Below are 18,842 nucleotides of genomic sequence, written 5' to 3'. Positions count from 1 at the left end.
ACAGAATTTAGAAGTTATAAGACTTATAACAAAGATTTAACATTAATTGCCAAATGTACTAATTATAGGCTAAGACACAAATTATTATTTTTAGACAAATCAAAATTATTTACTTACTGGAGCTTTTTTGTCAATAGGTTTTATGACAAATTTTCTATCATTAAAGGATATATTTCTTATTTCACTCCAAGGAAATCCAATTTTAGGAGTTAATCTAAACATTTAATTTTAAAACTTAAATTTTTAATACAAAAAAAAAACTATTATAATAAATAAAAAATAAGACCTACTTATCTTCTTTCTCATAAATATTTAGACCTAAAGCATCAACTCCTAGCCATAAATCAGTTCCTTTTTTATTTTTGATATCAAAATAATTCACTCCATACATTTCAAGATCTTGAGCAATTTTTAAATATTCCATCATTGCATCTTCCCTATAATTAAAAAAAAATAACAATTTATAACTAATTTACATAATTTTACAATTAATTATTTACATTTTTGACTTAGATAAATGCCAAAATAGTTTTATTTTCTTAATTTGAAGTTTCATTTAAAACACAGTTATTATATATATTGCATGTTTTTCAACTACTGAATTTCCAACTGATTATTATGGTTTTATATAGAAATAAAAATTTAATATTCTTTTCTTAAAAAGTTACAATTTGAATATGTTAATCTTAAAATCAGCTACATATTTTTCAACAGAAAGCAAAAGTTTGTTTTTTCAAACAATTAATTCAAACACAAAAGTTGTATGTGATAGAAATTAAACCCAAATAATTAGTGATAAAAAAAATCTAAAAGTGACACCTCCTCATATTTTCCCAGAAGTTTATACTTGAAATATAATCATAAAAAAAATAACCAATCATATGTTTTTCAGTCCTCACAAGTCCCTTTTCCATGCTAAACACACTATTTTTTGGCCTTCATAAGCAAATGGAAAGTTTCTGCAACAGTGCTCATTAACATTGTTGGTGAAGTTGTGATGTGAACAACCTAAGTTCAATGTAGTATTATAGGTAATATTACATTTTTTTTCTTCATTGAGTTATTCTCTGTACTACATACATCATTACAAACTGTGGTCACAGCTTGAATTCACTTTTTGGTATATATCACAGGTGATGTAATTTTGTAATTTCAGTGGCATTGTTGTATATATTTTGGTGATCCTTTCAGTGTTTGAAATCTTAAATTTCTGGAATTTTAGAGAAATTCTCTTGCATTACATTTTATGGTTTTCATACTGCTGAACATTTTTCATGTTTCTTTTTAAATATAGAAAACAACTCGTTACTTTCTTCCAACACAACTGAAAAGTTTTTTTTTTTTTTTTAAAGAGTAATTATTTATATCATAATAAATCAACAAAAACAAGAATGCACAATAATTTATATATAAATTTTATTCAGCTCTGTTCTAGAAAAGCCACGAACTTTAAAGATTTAAATTTTTCAGAGATTGAAGTGTTAAGAATTCGTAGATTTTTAATGAGTCACGACTGCACATAATATACCAAGACAATTTACAGTTAATTATGTTTACATTAAAGTTATACATTTAACATAAAAGTAAATTAATACTGTTATTTATAAATTTTGTATAATCATTAATTAATATAAAGTATTTTGATAATTTTATATTATTAAAGTTTGATTTGGTTTTGATGGAATAAAGCAATGCAACACATGGGTAATCTGCCAAGAGAATGCCTCACAGTAAGTCTTTCAATGAAAAATTGGCCTTTATTTAGGTTTGGGGATGTGAAGAAAACCCAGAAAACTCCATAAAGCAGTCTGTTGATGTGATGCAAATTTACAACCAACTACCAATGTTCAGTGATTTTAGCCACTCATCCAATAATAGGTACTTTTATATTATTAAAAATAGACTATAATGCTCAATGAGCTAACATTTATTTCAGAAATTTTGAAACAAATATTAATATAATACAATTAATAATAGTAATATATAATATACCTGGGCATTCCTTTATGTTCAGCCCACCAATTAGTTATCCTTTCTTCCCACTGATCTCTAGATAATTTATGTTGATCCATTACTCTGAAAAAGAAATTTACTATTAAGTAAGTATAATATATTAAGCACATTCAAACTTTAGAAACAGTGAGACAAGAACTCATAGATCTGAAGTGTATCTAAAACTAAGAACAAGAATCATGCACTAAAATATATAATATTCTTAAACCATAAGCCATCTCTCATGAAATTCATTTCATTCAACAAATCAAACTTTTCAATTTGTTTACAAGACTTCTGAAACAATGCTAATATAATTCATAATCAGACAATTACAGTAAAACAAAAACTACATTTTTGCAAAACCAAAAATAGTAATGTCACAGCCAGAAGAAAATAAGAAAAATAAAAACAAAATACAACAAGAAAAAACAACAGAGGGATTGCAGGAGATACGATGATTTATTTAACAAGTGGGGAATTTCATATTCCAGTACCTTTGTCCTCTCTACTCTAAAAGATCATCTTACACAATGGTAGAGAACATACTGTTTAAAGTTAGCAATTGAATCTCTGGTTCCATATAATTCCATCATCATTTTTCCACTAAACACACAAATTTAGCTTTAAACAAAATTTTTAAAACTTCACGTATGCATTAAAAAAAAGAAATTTTTTTTTATATGCTTACAATTTATAACAACACAAGTAGTCAGATTTATTAAGTCAAGATAAATCTCATTTTTAATAAATTGTGGAAAGGCATTTTACAGTTTATTGAAATATAATATAATAAAATGCATAGTGAAGAAAATCGGAAACAGTGATAGTACTTATTTCTGATAGCACAATCAGCAGAACAAGTACATCATATCAAGGATTGTAGATGATTGTTTGCAGTGCAAGCAGATGAATCTACAGATATTACCAAAAAAGCACAGTTAATAGCATTTGTCAGATTCATAAAAAATAACAATTATACATAATTTTTTTGTTGCAAAGAACTTTCTACTTGAATAAAACAATGACTGATCAGAATATTTTCAAAGTAATACATGAATAATCATAAAAATATGCTATGTCAAAATTCCTGTAATTGTGTGGTGTTAGAAAAATTAAAATAATTTGTTAATACAACAAAACAGCATAATTCAATTATTACAATTCACTGTTTCATACAAATGCTTGTACTCAAAATCTGTACTTGATCAAGCATACAGTGAAATATGTTATAAATATGCCATTAAAATAAATCACCACCATCCTCCAAACAAAATACATGGTTGTCATGCTTACTTCATATCACCCAAAATATGCAGCATGTACAAACCTACAAAATAAACTAAAAATTTGTGATTGGAATAGAAAACAGTGACTAAGTCTTTTCTCTCCTCCTTATAATGTCATATACTTAGGAAGCAGAAGAAATCCCCCTAACATGAACAAAGTTTGTCAGTTCTCAAAATTCTGACAGATATCAGTCATCCTGATGTACAAAATGAGCTCATACAACAATAGTTTACTGAGAAATTTCCATACAAACATAAAAAAAACCACAGGAAAAAAAATTTTTGATTATTCAAACAGGTTTGAGCTCCAATTAGTTTGGATTAGCAAGATTCTAATGTGTGCCCAAATGGTTTATACAAGATAAAATAATATCCAAATCTTTGTTCTCTAATTCTAAAAGCTTTAATTTCTTTGCACTAATCATAAAAGCTTTAAAGTTTTATATATGATAATCACAGTTGTTCAGTTATACATGTGTGTAACATTTTGTTTCTCTACATAGAAATGATTTACAGAATTACATATTTAAGTAACAAAGATAAATGAAAGTTTTAATTATTTCGTAAGAATATCAAGTAATTTAATTACTATGAAGAATGTTAAAAACAATTATTAAACAATAATTAAATTAGAACAAAATGATGCTAGTTTAAAATAATATAAGCTTAGTAATTCTGACAGTCAGATGAAGAGATACTGGTTAAAACTATAAGCAAAGCAAACACCAAAATTCCAAAAGAACTGTAAATTTTTAATTTCTAAAAGTAAAGAATTTATAATTTAGCTGGTTTTTTAATGTTTGTGGTGCTTTATTTAAAGTTCTGACATAAAATAATTTTTCCTTTAAATGGTTTAAATTCTTTATATTCATGTGTTAAATTATATTTTATTAGAGTAAATTTAAATTTACCTTTGAGGTAAGAGACGATCATTAGCAAGGCAACCAGATTTATGAATTTCAGAGTAATAATCTCCATACTTTGCTTGAACTGCATAGGATGCTAACAAAACAGATGTTTCGGGAGGACAATATATTTCATCACTCAATATTGCATTTTTCACTTGAAGATAAAACAAACGCTGTAGAGATTTAAAAAATAAAATCAAACTACAGAAATTACTATAATATATGCCAATAATTTATAGTAAAAATATGTTTACTGTTTAAATTTTACAAATATATTCTAATTAATTAATTATATAATGTATACAAAACTAAAAAGTATTTATGCCTAAGATTTTCAATTTATCACAATTAATTGGCCTTCTTATCTTTTTAAATAGTCCAAGATAAATATGTGATTTTTGTATAGATAATACTAACTATACATTATACAATAACATAAAATTGCATAATAAAAAAATTTAAGGTTTACAACTAAACCTCAATTGTCAACATGCTCATGTATTACATAAATACTAAAATTTTCATTTTTTGAACATTCAGTGTATTCAACATGTTTATATTGAAAATAACTGATGAACTTTTGTTACTAATGAATATTTTTTAATACAAAAATAATTTTATAGCCAAGAACTTTGAATATAATATTAATTCAAATATTTAAAGGCATGAAATTTATTTTTTAAATGTAAGATATGATAGTTTTTCGTTAAACATGCTTCCCGCATTGACTATAGGTCGAGTCTAAGCCATTTGTTATTGTTTTACTCATTCAGTTTTTACAGAAAAATTACTGTGACAAATAAGACTCCTTCATGGACTGGAAAGTGTTAAAGTTATGAACTGAATAATTCAAGATACATACCTAATGAATAGATGTAAACTTACCCTAATTGTGAAAGGCCAAATTGAAACATTACATAAAAAAAATATGATATGGAATTGTTTAAAAACAACACTAAATATTACAGGTTATTCTCTCATTTTACCTTCACCACATTTGATATAATTTAAATAGTATTCACAACAATTTGTATCCTAATGATGCCACATTTTATCCTATCTTTGACTCATTCTATAGGATATGAAGTTTATTGAATACAAAGATTAAAGCTTAGTAAATATAAAAAAAATCATTTATATTCACAAAAATGTTTATATGCAATTATATAACAATGTAGACAATGATATAGTTTTTAAACAACAACAAATTTCCATATTTTATTTTCAATTTAAGTAAATTTAAATCTGGAAATAATACAGAAAAATTTAAGCATTTCTCTATTTCTGACTAAAAAGTTCTCTTGTAAACAAAAAAAACAGTGTTTTAATATGCATAATATTTTTGCAAATTAAATACAGTGGAACCTGGCTAACTTGAACTGGCTGGGTAAAAAACTTTGGATTTCATGTTAAAAATTCAAGTTATGGAGGATTGGCTAAAAATCAAGATTTTGTGCATTGCTTTATTGGTGATCCAAAATAAACTATTCATACAATATTTCTGTGGGTCTCATTAATTAATAGAATTGTTTTGTCAATGTAAACCTCTTAGTGTTGTCCAGAAACTCCAAAACGCTTAACCTAATGGTTAAATAAGCCAGTGAAAAATACTTTCCTGAATGGTTAGCTGTTTACTCCTGTTTAGTAAAATTTTTTTTAAATGCAATGCTTTGCATCTAGAATCGATCTGTTTGCAGAACCGTTTCTACAGAAAATTTAAAAAAATTGCAAACCATTTTGCCAGTTTTAAAATTTTTTTTGCCACTTCAAATTATTTATCACCACCAGTTTTACTTACTAATTAATACTGATAGCCTTATCAGTTTGGCATCTGGAAAGCAAACGTAACATATTAAGCTGTCACTTAGAAATCAGAATAATTTTTCAATAATTTTTTAATGAACAATTCCAAACAACACATTTGATCATAATGCTTAATCAGTATTTCATAGGTTCTGTCAAATGAAAATTTTTTTTGCTTTAAAGCATGCTCTACAGTTCAGCTTCATCCTGAATGTAGAAATAAGCAGACTAGAGTTTTTATCACCCCTTTATTTTTATCACAAACACTTTACGAGTTTTATATTTTTAAAATTTTGCCAGAAGGTTAAAACTTACTTAGAATTGGATTATAATCACTTTTTAAAATTAATTTATCAAACCTCTATTTATTACATCAGCTAGTTAAAGAAATCCATCAGCAATCAAATAAAAATGTTTAAAAGAAAATAGGTTTGAATGACAGTTATAATATCTAGATCACTGCTGTCTGGAAGCCATTAAACACAATGCTTATTTGTACTTGTATGTGGTTCCCACACTTTATAGAATGTTTCCAATTGGTTTATTTGATACAAACATATAATGAATAAACAAATTTTAAATCTACAATATATATTTTAATTATTTTATTTAAACTAAAATTCCAGACAGTTTCTGAAAATACTATATCAAAATACCGCTCGAGTTAAACAGTTCAACAAATTTGAATTAACCAGTTTCATTTAACATGCAAATCCCTACACTGGATGATTTGGGAAAGAAAATGACTGAGTTAACCACATTTCACCATATTTTAAAAATAATAATTAACATTTTTGTGTATAGCTTGTTTAATAATACACCTATCCCTCGATTTACACAGAAGATAGGTTCCTGAGAAAAACGTGTAAATCGAATTTGTATCTTTTTGAATGTAAAACCGTGTAAATCGAAAAGTATGCAAAAAACGCATAATTTTGTTGTTTATTAATTATGAATTTTTTTCAATTTTTTAAAGGTACATAAATCAAACAAAAATATTGAAAGGCAAAGAAAGAGTATATATTCTTTTATTAATTAAATACAAAGTAAAAGGAACAAAAAATAAAATCTGAAAGATTCATAAAAATGCAATGTAATTGTGTAATGTAATGTAATGTAAAAAATGTAATTAAAAATAATGTAATCGTTTGTCACTTATAAATATGAAAAATTAAAATTCTGGTTTAAAACTATGTGCAATGAATGCAACTTCATGCGTATGGGGGAGTACCCTATATCGATTTATCAGTTACTATTTGACAGATTAAAATAAAACTGTCACCTAGTATCCTAAACATCAACTATAACCTATAATTAAGGTGGATTGGAATATAGATGTAGATTAGAGTTAAAAATTGTTCCTTTTGATCATAGCCAGTTTATTTTCTACATTTATTTTTTAAACTGTGTAAAAGCGAAAACGTGTAAAAGAAGTACCGTGTAAAACGAGGGATAGGTGTATTCATAATAATTTAAATAAATTCTAATGGTCCTTATAGTTTTCATATAAAGAATGGACCAAAAGCCTGTTAACCATAGTTAAACTTAAATAGCTGTCTTATTACTAAAACCTTTACAAAAAAAAAAAATGGTTCATTCAACACACAAATTATAATGCTACAACAAATTATGAAACTTTCAAAAAAATTCTTTTACAGCTTATTCAAGCAATTCACACAGTCGACTTTTATTAAACCCATATTTTATTAATTCAGACAAATTGTACTCTTAATACATAACTACAATAAAAACAAGATTTAACATACCACTGTAATATCTTGAATAAGTTCTTCAGCAACATCTTCTGGATAAAATTTTCCCCTAAATTTAAACTGCATTGGATTTTCCTTTTTAACGTCTTGACTTAACACCTGAAAATTTTCATCACAATTGTAAAATTCTCTCTTTTTAAACATTTTTATAATAACAAATATTCTTTATTAACCACACTGCCAAAAACAAAATATTTTAAATGTTAAGTTCTTCAATATATACCGTATTAAGGGTGATTCAATAAGAGGTAACCTGATTTAGTTTAGTTTTGCTTTAATGATTAATATGTGATGTTATTTATGAAACCTACAATTATTTATTAAAAATTATTTATAGCAATAAAATATGCATAAAGTACAAAAAAGTTGAAGTCTGAAGTGTCCACTGCACAGCTTCAGAAATACATTTGGTAGTCCAAAAAAATTTTGGTTGCTTAGAACAAGATGACTGTAATTTCAAACTCTGATTTATTATTTATCAAATAACTTACAGATTATATTATCAGATATATTAAGAATTACAAATGAATACAAAGTGGAGCCATTTCTACATGATCTTATTCTCAACACAATTTATGAGCACTTCATGTGTGAGTTCAAACTAGGCCATAATGTAGCAGAGGCAACTTGTAATGTTAATGCTGCATTTGGTAATGATGCAGTTACTGAAGGGACTGCAAAAAAAAAATTATGCCGAAGCCATCAGCCTCTAACATGTAGAAGACTACCAATGTCTTGATTATGGGAAATTGGTGGTAGTATAAAATCAAGCCCTCAAATTATATAGCTTGCAATTTAATGCAAGTGTAATGATCATTTTAAGCCACATGCCATTATTGGAAAGTGAAGAAGCTTGATAGATGGATCAGCAAGGAAAACAGACAGTAGAAAACGTTCAGATGCTTCAACAGCAAAAATAACCCTTCTTGAATTGAAGAATAATGAGAAATGGATCCTCTAGGACAGGGGTCACCAAACTACGGCCCACAGGCTAGATCCAGCCCATGAGATCGGCTCATCCAGCCCGCTGCCACACTGTGCCACAAATGAGCTAAAATATATTTATTTATATAGAAATATCATAAATTGTAAATAAACTTACTATGTAGAAAAACTGAAATAAGTGTAAATAAAAATTGGTCCAATCTAATTTTTGCATCTAATAGTAATATAATTTTTTAGGAAAATCAGTGAAATAAAAATTTGGCAACTTTAGAGCGCTTTTTATGTAAGTACAGTACCTACAACAAAGTTTCTAAGAAAAGCAATTATGAGCTTGCTGCAGCAATCGTGTTTGTGTATTGGTAAATAAATACATTGGTTGTCTTTAATTTTTGTGTTCAGTGTACTGTATTGAACAAAATGGTTATGAGGCCTGAGCTCATCATTCTCAGTTATGTGGCCTGTCGTGAAAAAAGTTTGGTGACCCCTGCTTTAGGACAAAACAAATGATCTGCACAATTGGTACTAAATTACTGTATCCTATCTATTCACCTAACTTCTGAACTCAGATAACAATTACTTAAGAAAATTTTTATCTGAATTCCTGTATACTGCAAATTTTAAAGTAATATTTCTCTTATTAATTTATTTTTATTTTCAAATTTCATTGTAAATATTCTATAAAAAAACATCTTTGTGATATCATTCTTTGATATGATATTCTTGTTTTTGTAATGTCATATCTGAATAGGAAATGTTTTCCTGACAGGAATGACATATTATAGACCAGGGGTAGCCAACAAGTCGATCGCCAAGACAATTTTGGTCGATCGCTAGCGATGTCTTGACTTAATGTATTATATTTGTAACCGAACGCAACTGTATGCATGCAGTTATGACTCGACTCATAAGCAGTGAGTGCACTTCGTGCTGAAACACAGTGTATAAACATAGTATGTATTTCACACTTCCCCTCCCCACTTAGACTATGCTGATGACAACAAGTCGATCGCGACACATTTTTACGATAAAAAGTAGATCTTATGTGCACAAAAGTTGGCCACCCCTGTTATAGACCAACTAAAATATTTAGCTTGTTTAAATAATCAAAGAAAATTATAAATTATGAACAAATTTTAATGTAAAATATCCTTATTACTACTATGTTAATCAGATTCTTAGAAATTTTAATATATAGTCTACATGATTAATATAGATGATTCATTCATGTGTAACCATTCTTGAATTTTTAAAATTATTAATTTATTTTATTAAAACAAAACATTTGAACTGAAAACATTGTCTTATCTGATACAAATATTAAAAATTTGTATCATAAATTAAAGTCAATTGCACAAGTTACCATTTAAAGCTACAGAATAACTTTCTCAAATAAATTTAGCCTCATCACTAATGTAAACAAAAAGCTTTGTTTGTTGCAAGAATTACTTTGACAACAGACAACAGTTGATCAGATTGTTGAAAAATTCTTACTGCACAGTCATGTTATCAAGAGCAAAAACAAATAAGCAAAAGCATGGAACAGATTGGCGTGTAAATGAAAACATGCATTAGTAGATTTGATAGAAACTATCTACATAATATTTTAAAATACAGGTATTTCTTGTACAACATGGTACTTCTACACTACCTTAAAAATTGGGGATATTCCTCACACAGCACAACTTCTGGTTTTGTCTAACACAGTTTTAGAAATCCTCCAAATAAAAATTTCACAATTTTTAAGTACAAACTTCATTATTTGATATATTTTTTTATTCAATTAATCATGCACATTGTCTCAAATATGCCCATGGATATTAGACTATTGAAATTTTCAAATTATATTGTGCTTTTAATTAGGTTTACTTTAATGAAAACCGATAGGACAAGAAAGGAAAAAAATTGCACTAATTTTCCTATCAACCAGGTGTCACCGTTGCTTTCAGACTCTAGCCCTTCTGTTACTGTTTTTTCTTTTTATAGATTAATCTTCATATTTAGTGGAGTTTATTTAAACATTTTTAGGTAAATGTTATTAAACTTTGTTTTAACTGTAAGCAAGCATCCATTCATAAAATGAATGAAATATGGTGGTACTCTAACACAAATTCTGGAAAGAGTTGCTCGGTGCTTGACTGAACAAATGTAGTCCTCTAGAACAAATTTTCAATTAACAACATATTTTTATTTCTTCGTCCATAAAAATTTTTTATGATAAAATAAAAATTATGAAAATGTTGCTGACACTTCTGATTGAGACCAACAAAACAGCTCAGACGACTGATGATGATACTTTGTAAAAAGAAAACACCCTCGTTTATCTAAAATTAATATTAATGCATAATACAATACTTTTAATTGTAATTGTTAATTAATTATTGAATGCTTTAATAAACATCTCTCTTTGTAACAAAAAAAAATTATACACTTTTGCTAACTTCTAGAATGTAATCCTATGTTTTGCATTAGTGCTTTGTTTGTATAGTACAGATTTGCAAATATCAAAAAATCTAATTTTGACCTTATTTTTAAAGTAAATATTTTGACTTAACAGAAAAAAGACTGAAGATAGATAATTAAAAATCAATTTTAATCAGGGGGAACCTGATTAAAAATATCGTCACCAAGGGAAACCTGCTTAATCTACATTTTCCAGCGCTCATTTCTCTGTGGATAAAAGGCCGAAAACACCCCCAAGAAGGTACAGATGGTAACAAGAAAGACGTTCGTATAACACCAGTTCCGATTTTAGAAAATCTTTGTGTTTTTAATTGGAAATTTTTGTGTTTTTTAATGACTTTTTTAACTTTTTGGCAGCTAGTAGCCTAGAAAGGAAGGTCGGTCACTGGAAATGTATCATCTAGAACGCAAAAGTAATAAATGGTGATCCCTATTTTGGGCGAATTTGTCTTTAAAATTATTTTAAAAAAATAAAAGAACCATCGGATGAAGAAATTATGAATTTTAATCAGATCAATTCTTATTTAACCTGAACAGAAACTAAAGACAAAGTTTTAAGTAATTTTATATATAAAACTGATACAATGAGATCAAATTAAAAATCAATTCAAATTTTTGCAAACAACAACAATTTTAAATATTGTATCAATTACTAAAATAATAATTATAGAATATTCATTGTCTAATGTTTATTCTTTATATATATAAAACATTTTCACAACATATATTTCCATTACCATATCATTTTGCTTGAATAAGACATATTTAACTTTATGTAAGTTTGATGAAAAAGTTACCTGAATTCATCAAAGAAAGCAGTAAAATACAAAGAGTAATTAAGACACAATACAAATTACTTAAAAAATATTAAATAAAAATGATACAATTTAACTACTTGATGAATAATACAGTAATAGAATTGTATTAAGTGATAAAAGTTATTATACTATAGTCTCTTTAAGCAATTAACTACAATTATTAATTCTAATTCGAAATTTATATTTTATATTTTTATTAAGATATATCAATAAGGTATTTTCTTTTAATAGACTATTCTCACAAAATTATTTAATAAATCATCACCATCTCATCTGATTCTATTATTGTCATAGCATTTGTATTTTTCTTATGTTTTTGGCCATGTCAAATTTCCTTAATTTTAAAAAGTCATTTACATACATGTATATAGAATAAATGAACTGGATGAGGACTCAACTAACTACTTTAACACCTTAAAGAAAAATTTTGTTGGAGTTTTAATTCTAATAATTTTGTGTCATATTAAATTACCTTTAAATGACATTCCAAATATGGACATTTCAATGGCATTTATTAGAGCTGAAAATGTTAGTGTTTAAGAAAATTTTGCTGGAGTTATAATATATTAAAGTCATTACTCATTTATGTACTTTAAAAAAAAAAAAAAAATCACATATCTTACATATAAAATGCAATTTTTAAAGTTAAAATCTAAGAAAATAAAGTTATAATCAATGAGAACGTAAATTAAATGTTATTACTTTTCACATATAAAATCTAACTAATAAAACTAGAGTTGTTTTTATGAAACTAAACGGACAGTAATGTTTGTATATAATACATAATTTCAGAAATAAAGAAAAATGTTACATCAAAAATTATTTCATTGTAATGTTTTTGTGACTGTAAAGGCAAAATAATTTACACACAAAATACAAAGTTTTATATCCAAAATTATTTTATGGCTCTTGGTATAAATGAAACTATACGAAATAACAATCAGTTTTATAGCTTAGATAAATGTAAAAACATTTATATAATCATTACTACATTCTTGCAGTTTATTAAATTTATCTTATTTGACACAAGTATGTCAAATAAAATTGCAAATAATTTGTATTATTGACAAAACACAATATTAAGATGTGAAAGTCACAAATTAATTGGAGTCAGATAGTTTATTCATTAAAATTATAAGATAAAGTATAAAAATTTACCTTCTTGTTCAATTTTAACCAAGTAATGTAACCTTTACTATCAACATACTGTAATCCAAAAAACCAAATTTCTCTTAATCCAATTGTTTTTACGACCTGAAAATAAAATGAAATTATTAGAATATTCATGAGATATTTAAAATTATACATCTTGTAACAAACTTTAACTATAATGATTAATTATAGTTGTATATAATTAATCCAGGAATGTAAATAAAAGGTTTTGTTTATGGTGATAAACAAAACCTTTTTTTTACATTCCTGGATGTTACAGAACATAGAAAGTATAGTGATTGGTCAAATTTTGACCTCCTGGTCTTTTCATATTTCTCAATATTTTAATATCTAAGGAGGGGAAAACTTACAAAATTCTGTATGTTTGCATCTATTTTGCATTATATCTCAGAATTGGATAAATCAAAAATTTTTAAACATAGCAAGGAATATTTCTATATATTCTATTATTTCTAACATGTACAGGGTATTGACACTATGAAATTTGGCTGTTAAGGGAGTGGGGGAGATAGAGGAGTCACATGTCATATCTTGGGTGGGATTAGACAACGAAAATTTCTCATTATGGGCATTTACATTTTTTTACAAGCTCATCTCTACTATCAAAATTAAGCCTTTTGCTATTTTTATAATTAATAATATAAAAATTAATTTTTATAAAATCTCTTAACAGGTATTGCTCTACACAATTTTCACTTTTAAAAACATAACAGATAAATGCTTGTAGCATAGAATATTTATCACATTTTCTAAAAGGTGTTCTTAATTTAGATGAAGGAAAAATGTTAGTAAGATGTTCTTAACTTAATGAACTCATCCAAAGTTGTTTGAGAGTTAAAATTTGTAGATAACCCACCTACATTAACTTCTAAAAGGCCTTTTAACACATGGATTATCCACATGAAATTACAATATATTGATGAATGTTGAATATATTAATTGCTGACGACAAAAATACTGAGAAATTTATTAGTTATTCTTATTTGTCAGAATATACAGTATAACTGAGTCCAAAATATTCTTAATGATATTTGAATATTTTGATAGTGAAGACATATTTTAAAATTTATTTTATTATACACAGATGGTTCAGCTGGTAAAACAGAATAGTACAATTTTTGAGAGTATTAAACAAAAGATTGTGTTATTAATCAATCACGTGGCTTCTTTTCCACCTGATTGATTAGTAACACGATCTTGTGTTTAATACTCTCAAAAATTCAGTACTACATACACGGTTTCAAACCAACAAATAAAGAATAGTACAATTTAAAGAAAAACAGAAATACAAAATACACTTTGTATTATTCTTAGACATTAGCACATAAGCTGATTACCAATACAAATATAAACATCTAAAAACCCAATTATTAGTTTAAAGCCAAATGATTGTCAATTATATCAGGCTACATTAATGCTATTAATAATAATTAAATGTTAAGTAATTTGGTCTAGAGATAGGTACTTAATATTTAATTATTAATAGTAGCATTAATATAGCCGAGTGTCATGTTATGTCAGAAAAACAATGGATATAACAAAAAGAAATTTTAAAAGACTTGTTTCTAAGTACAGTTATTTGAGTTAAATAATTCTTTTTGTGAAATGTTAAGTTCATTTCATAATGAAAATAGCATCAAATGCTAGCATATAACTTGTTCTTAAATATTTCTGTTTCAATAATGATTTATCAAATTTGTTAACAAGTATATTTAAAGATAATTAATATTAATCGCCTAAGTTCTGCATGATTCACTTTTTCATAATCATCAATTTTAATTAGTAAATCTTCTATTATAAATACAATATAGGTCTACACATCAAAACAATTGTTTTCATTCAGTTAATCTGTAATATACATATGCACTGTACATATACACATTTATGTACTCTTATGCACATATATTGATATTCTGAGGAAAAAGTGTTCTGCAGTTCTCAAAAAGTTGAGAAACAATGCTCTAAAGGACAACTCAAACCAAGAATAGGAGACAAGAGAAAATGACATTAATTTCAATTAAGAGTGCTAGTTATTACTTATTATATATTCCAGTGATTCTCAAAGTGGGGGTCGCAAAAAATATTTGGGGGGGGGTCGCTGAAAAATTGATGCCAGATCAATTTTTTTCAAATATTTTATAAATTTACTATGGATTCATGTTTAGAAATAATAGAAATAAAAAATATATAAAATAAATTTTTACTTAAATAAATTGCACATATAATATAATATTTAAATACGAGCCTAACCCCCTCCCTCCGGGATGTTTTTCGACACACACTTATTCTTTGGGGTCCTTTGAAATTTTTAAGTGCAGAAGGGGGGGTCGCGGTCCAAAAAGTTTGAGAAACACTGATATATTCCATTCTCCCTTAGGGTGAAAGAAGAATGTTCTCCTACTTTTATGATGATAGATTAAAAACTTTTTTGAAAAAGTTTGAAACACATTATATTTGAATAAAAACTTATCCAACTATCCAAATTTGAAAATTTAGGATCCTCTGTATTTTATCAGTTATTCTCTTCTTTTTAATTTATTAAATGAATATATTTAATAATGGATGTAGTTAAATTTAATAAGGTTCAATAAGATTTTATAAAAATAAGGCTTATATAGTTTATTTATTTGAATTATAAATTTTTATAAATACTTTTAAGTATAACTTCACTTATGCAAATATATTAAAAACAAATTATTTATTTATATTTGCTTAAGAAAACTGGCATAAAATTAAAATGTGTGTTTATCTATTAAAAAATTTTTTGTTGGGAATTATGTATGTATTTCTGTGATGCAATACATAAAGGATTCAATAGTGCTGAATGACAGTCTGTTCTTTTTACACTGTAATAAAGTACTGAGATATTATGTATCTATACAATATCTATTTAATCATCAAGATTTTTTTTTTACCGTAATAATAAACTTAGAAAAATATACTTACATAACATACTTCAGAAAAATACTTACATAACAAAATATCATTAGAAAGCAAAATTATTAAAAATGATTAGAAGATATTTGTTATTTAGGCCATTAGTTATTATATTGTCATTTCATTTTAAATATGCTTTATAATAAACTATTATTTTCAACCTTTAAAGAACCATTTTTAAAAAGAAAAAAATTTAAAAATTATGTAAATTTTTAAAATCATTAAACTTAAAAAAAACTCTCTCTCCATTAAAAATCATGCTTGAAATTATACACAAAAAAAAAACTCTGCACGACGTTCTAACCGACCTTATTCTACCCGAAGAAGGCCATTCAAAACGGCCGAAAACATTTGTACTTAGTGATTAAATTGCTAGAAACAAAGTGTGAAAGGTTTTTCGTGTTACTGAGAAAGATAAACTTTCCTTACTTATATTTGATTCCATTAAGAAAGAAAAATCATTGATAAATTTAATAAAGTTAAAATGCTGAAATCAAAATAATTTACCAAAAATTATTTCTATATCATTTTTATAAAAGTTCATTAACACAGGCAAGTCAAAAATTAAAGGTGTACTGTTAACTAATATAGGTCCAAAAAAAATAATTTGGCAAAAATTTTTTTTGAAAACACAGTCATGTAAATTAGTCTGGTGGGATACAGCAATGCAACACATAGGCAATATTCCAAAAGAAGATGCCTCCCAGGAGGATTTAAAATTATTTATTTTAAATCTAAATGTTAATGTTACATAATATTAACTAGAATAAATTACTGCATTCTAAATGTCTATTTAGCTAGGATTATAAAAAAAACCCTTGACTACTGAATTTACACTCTTTTTTGAAATATTGTAAATTCAAATTCTATAAATATCTTCAGAAATACAATTCTATATAATGCCTTCTGGATTTAATTTTATTAAATTACATTTCTGAAGAACAATTTTACTTAATTATATTACCATTTTCTATAAAATGAATTTGTTTGTATTGACAGAGGCATAGTCTGGGCAACCTTTTTCTATGTAAGGGCCAAATTTCAAGACTTTTGAACTGATACAGGCTGCAAACAAGAGAAAAGAGGGGGGAAAAATGTCAGTAAATGACAATTATTTATTCATATATAATTATAAATTAGCATAGATATAATTAATTTAGCTTCTGGAACTGATGTAAACGTAATATATCAGAAATATTTGGTTAAATATTAGTCACTGCTAGTTTCGATGTGTCTGTTAGCCAGTTTCTTGTTTTAATTTTTACTAAATTTATTGCAGAAAAACAATTCACATACATAAGTTGTAGAAAATAACATTTCAATTTTTTCTGCATTCTTCCTTAAGCTGGAAAATTGATATATTTATTCATATTTTATGCGATGCAGGCTACAAAAGATATTAATGCAGGCCGCATGCGGCCCTTGGGCCACAGGTTGCCCATCCCTGGTCTAAACTATATAAAGTTTTACTACATAATGTTTTGCTCAGCAAACATTAGGTAGTATAATGATTTGATGTATTTTAGTCTCTTTGCCAAAAAAGATGTGGATAAAGTTTTACCATTATTAAGACTTTGATTGCAGGCAAATTATAGATCAGTTGTGAAAACAATTACACAATTGTAAAAGATAATATCTATTAAAAACTTAATCAGAGTATATAGTAATAATCAAATAGCATATAGAATGTGTTTTTCTTAAAATAAAAGTATTACGAATTATCTCGTAGTTGGCTTATGTAACAGAAAGCTCTTCGCTAAAGCCAAACTACGAGTTAATTCGTGCACAGACACGATTCGTCCTGTCACTTCGCTACAGCCAATCGGAGATGTGCGTCTAAATTCATTAGTAATAAATCAGATATAGAGGCAAGCACATCACATTTACGTCTTTTTTGAGAGTGTTATTTTTTATTTATTTTTATAATCAAATTATAAATATCCCAAAATGGATAAGAAAAGACCACTAACTAAAAAACAACTTGATTACTACACTAATCTAAGTGATTCAGAATCTGACAAAATTTTTGGTGAGGATGGGGGAGTTTATTTGGCAGCGAAATGGTCCTGTTACTGTATGTAAATGGAAAGACAAACGAGAAGTCCTTACCATTTCAAACATGCACGTTGTTGAAATGGTAGAGGTGTTCAATCGCAATGGAAAATGTTCGATGAAACCGAATATAATTCGAGATTATAATCATGGAATGTCTGGCATTGACGATCAGATCAAATGCTATCGTACTACACAGCTCTAAGAAAGACTATTGGATGGCCCAAAAAGGTTGCATTACATATTATAGAAATATATATACATAATGCGCACAAACTCTTTCAAAAAGCAACTTCTTCTAAAATAAAACTTATAAAGTTTAGAGAAGCATTCGTCGAAGCGTTGATTGGAGAAGAGATTCAACCAGTTTCAAAAAAAATTAAATTGCAGAAGCTCCACTATTTACAGAGTATCCCATCTACTCAGAAAAAACAACATCTGACAAAGCCATGTCGAATTTGTACCAAAGCTAAAAAACGCCGAGAAACGCGTTATTTCTGTCCAATCTGTCTTGAGAAGCCAGCCCTTTGCGTAGAAGATTGTTTTAAAAATTATCACAAACAATAAAAATATCGTTTTGCTTTTGATTTTGAATAAACATTTTATAATATTTTCTGTTCGTTTAAATTTATATTTCTGTTTTATAAATTATCACGAACAATAAAAATATTGTTTTGCTTTCGATTTTGAATA

General features: G+C 26.6%; 1 protein-coding gene across 5 annotated transcripts in view; it reads right to left on the bottom strand.

The window, feature by feature from the left end:
- The window catches only part of LOC136988894 (moesin/ezrin/radixin homolog 1-like), a 67,662-nt gene that overhangs the window by 8,389 nt on the left and 40,431 nt on the right, over positions 1–18,842 (bottom strand). For 3 of the 5 annotated variants that reach the window (XM_067286906.1, XM_067286923.1, XM_067286914.1), the window contains exons 4-10: positions 13,146–13,241; positions 11,907–11,966; positions 7,759–7,863; positions 4,193–4,362; positions 1,993–2,076; positions 291–437; positions 118–214 (exon numbers count right to left, since the gene is read on the bottom strand). In XM_067286906.1, the coding sequence (XP_067143007.1) occupies positions 118–214; positions 291–437; positions 1,993–2,076; positions 4,193–4,362; positions 7,759–7,863; positions 11,907–11,966; positions 13,146–13,241 (759 nt within the window). The remainder of the gene's footprint in view (positions 1–117; positions 215–290; positions 438–1,992; positions 2,077–4,192; positions 4,363–7,758; positions 7,864–11,906; positions 11,967–13,145; positions 13,242–18,842) is intronic. The other 2 variants (XM_067286928.1, XM_067286937.1) reach the window with 1 other exon arrangement.

The sequence above is a fragment of the Centruroides vittatus genome, unplaced genomic scaffold (genome assembly GCF_030686945.1).
Source record: "Centruroides vittatus isolate TY-2023 unplaced genomic scaffold, ASM3068694v2 contig_1276, whole genome shotgun sequence".
Taxonomy (NCBI): domain Eukaryota; kingdom Metazoa; phylum Arthropoda; class Arachnida; order Scorpiones; family Buthidae; genus Centruroides; species Centruroides vittatus.
This window is presented reverse-complemented; position numbering and strand designations above follow the sequence as displayed.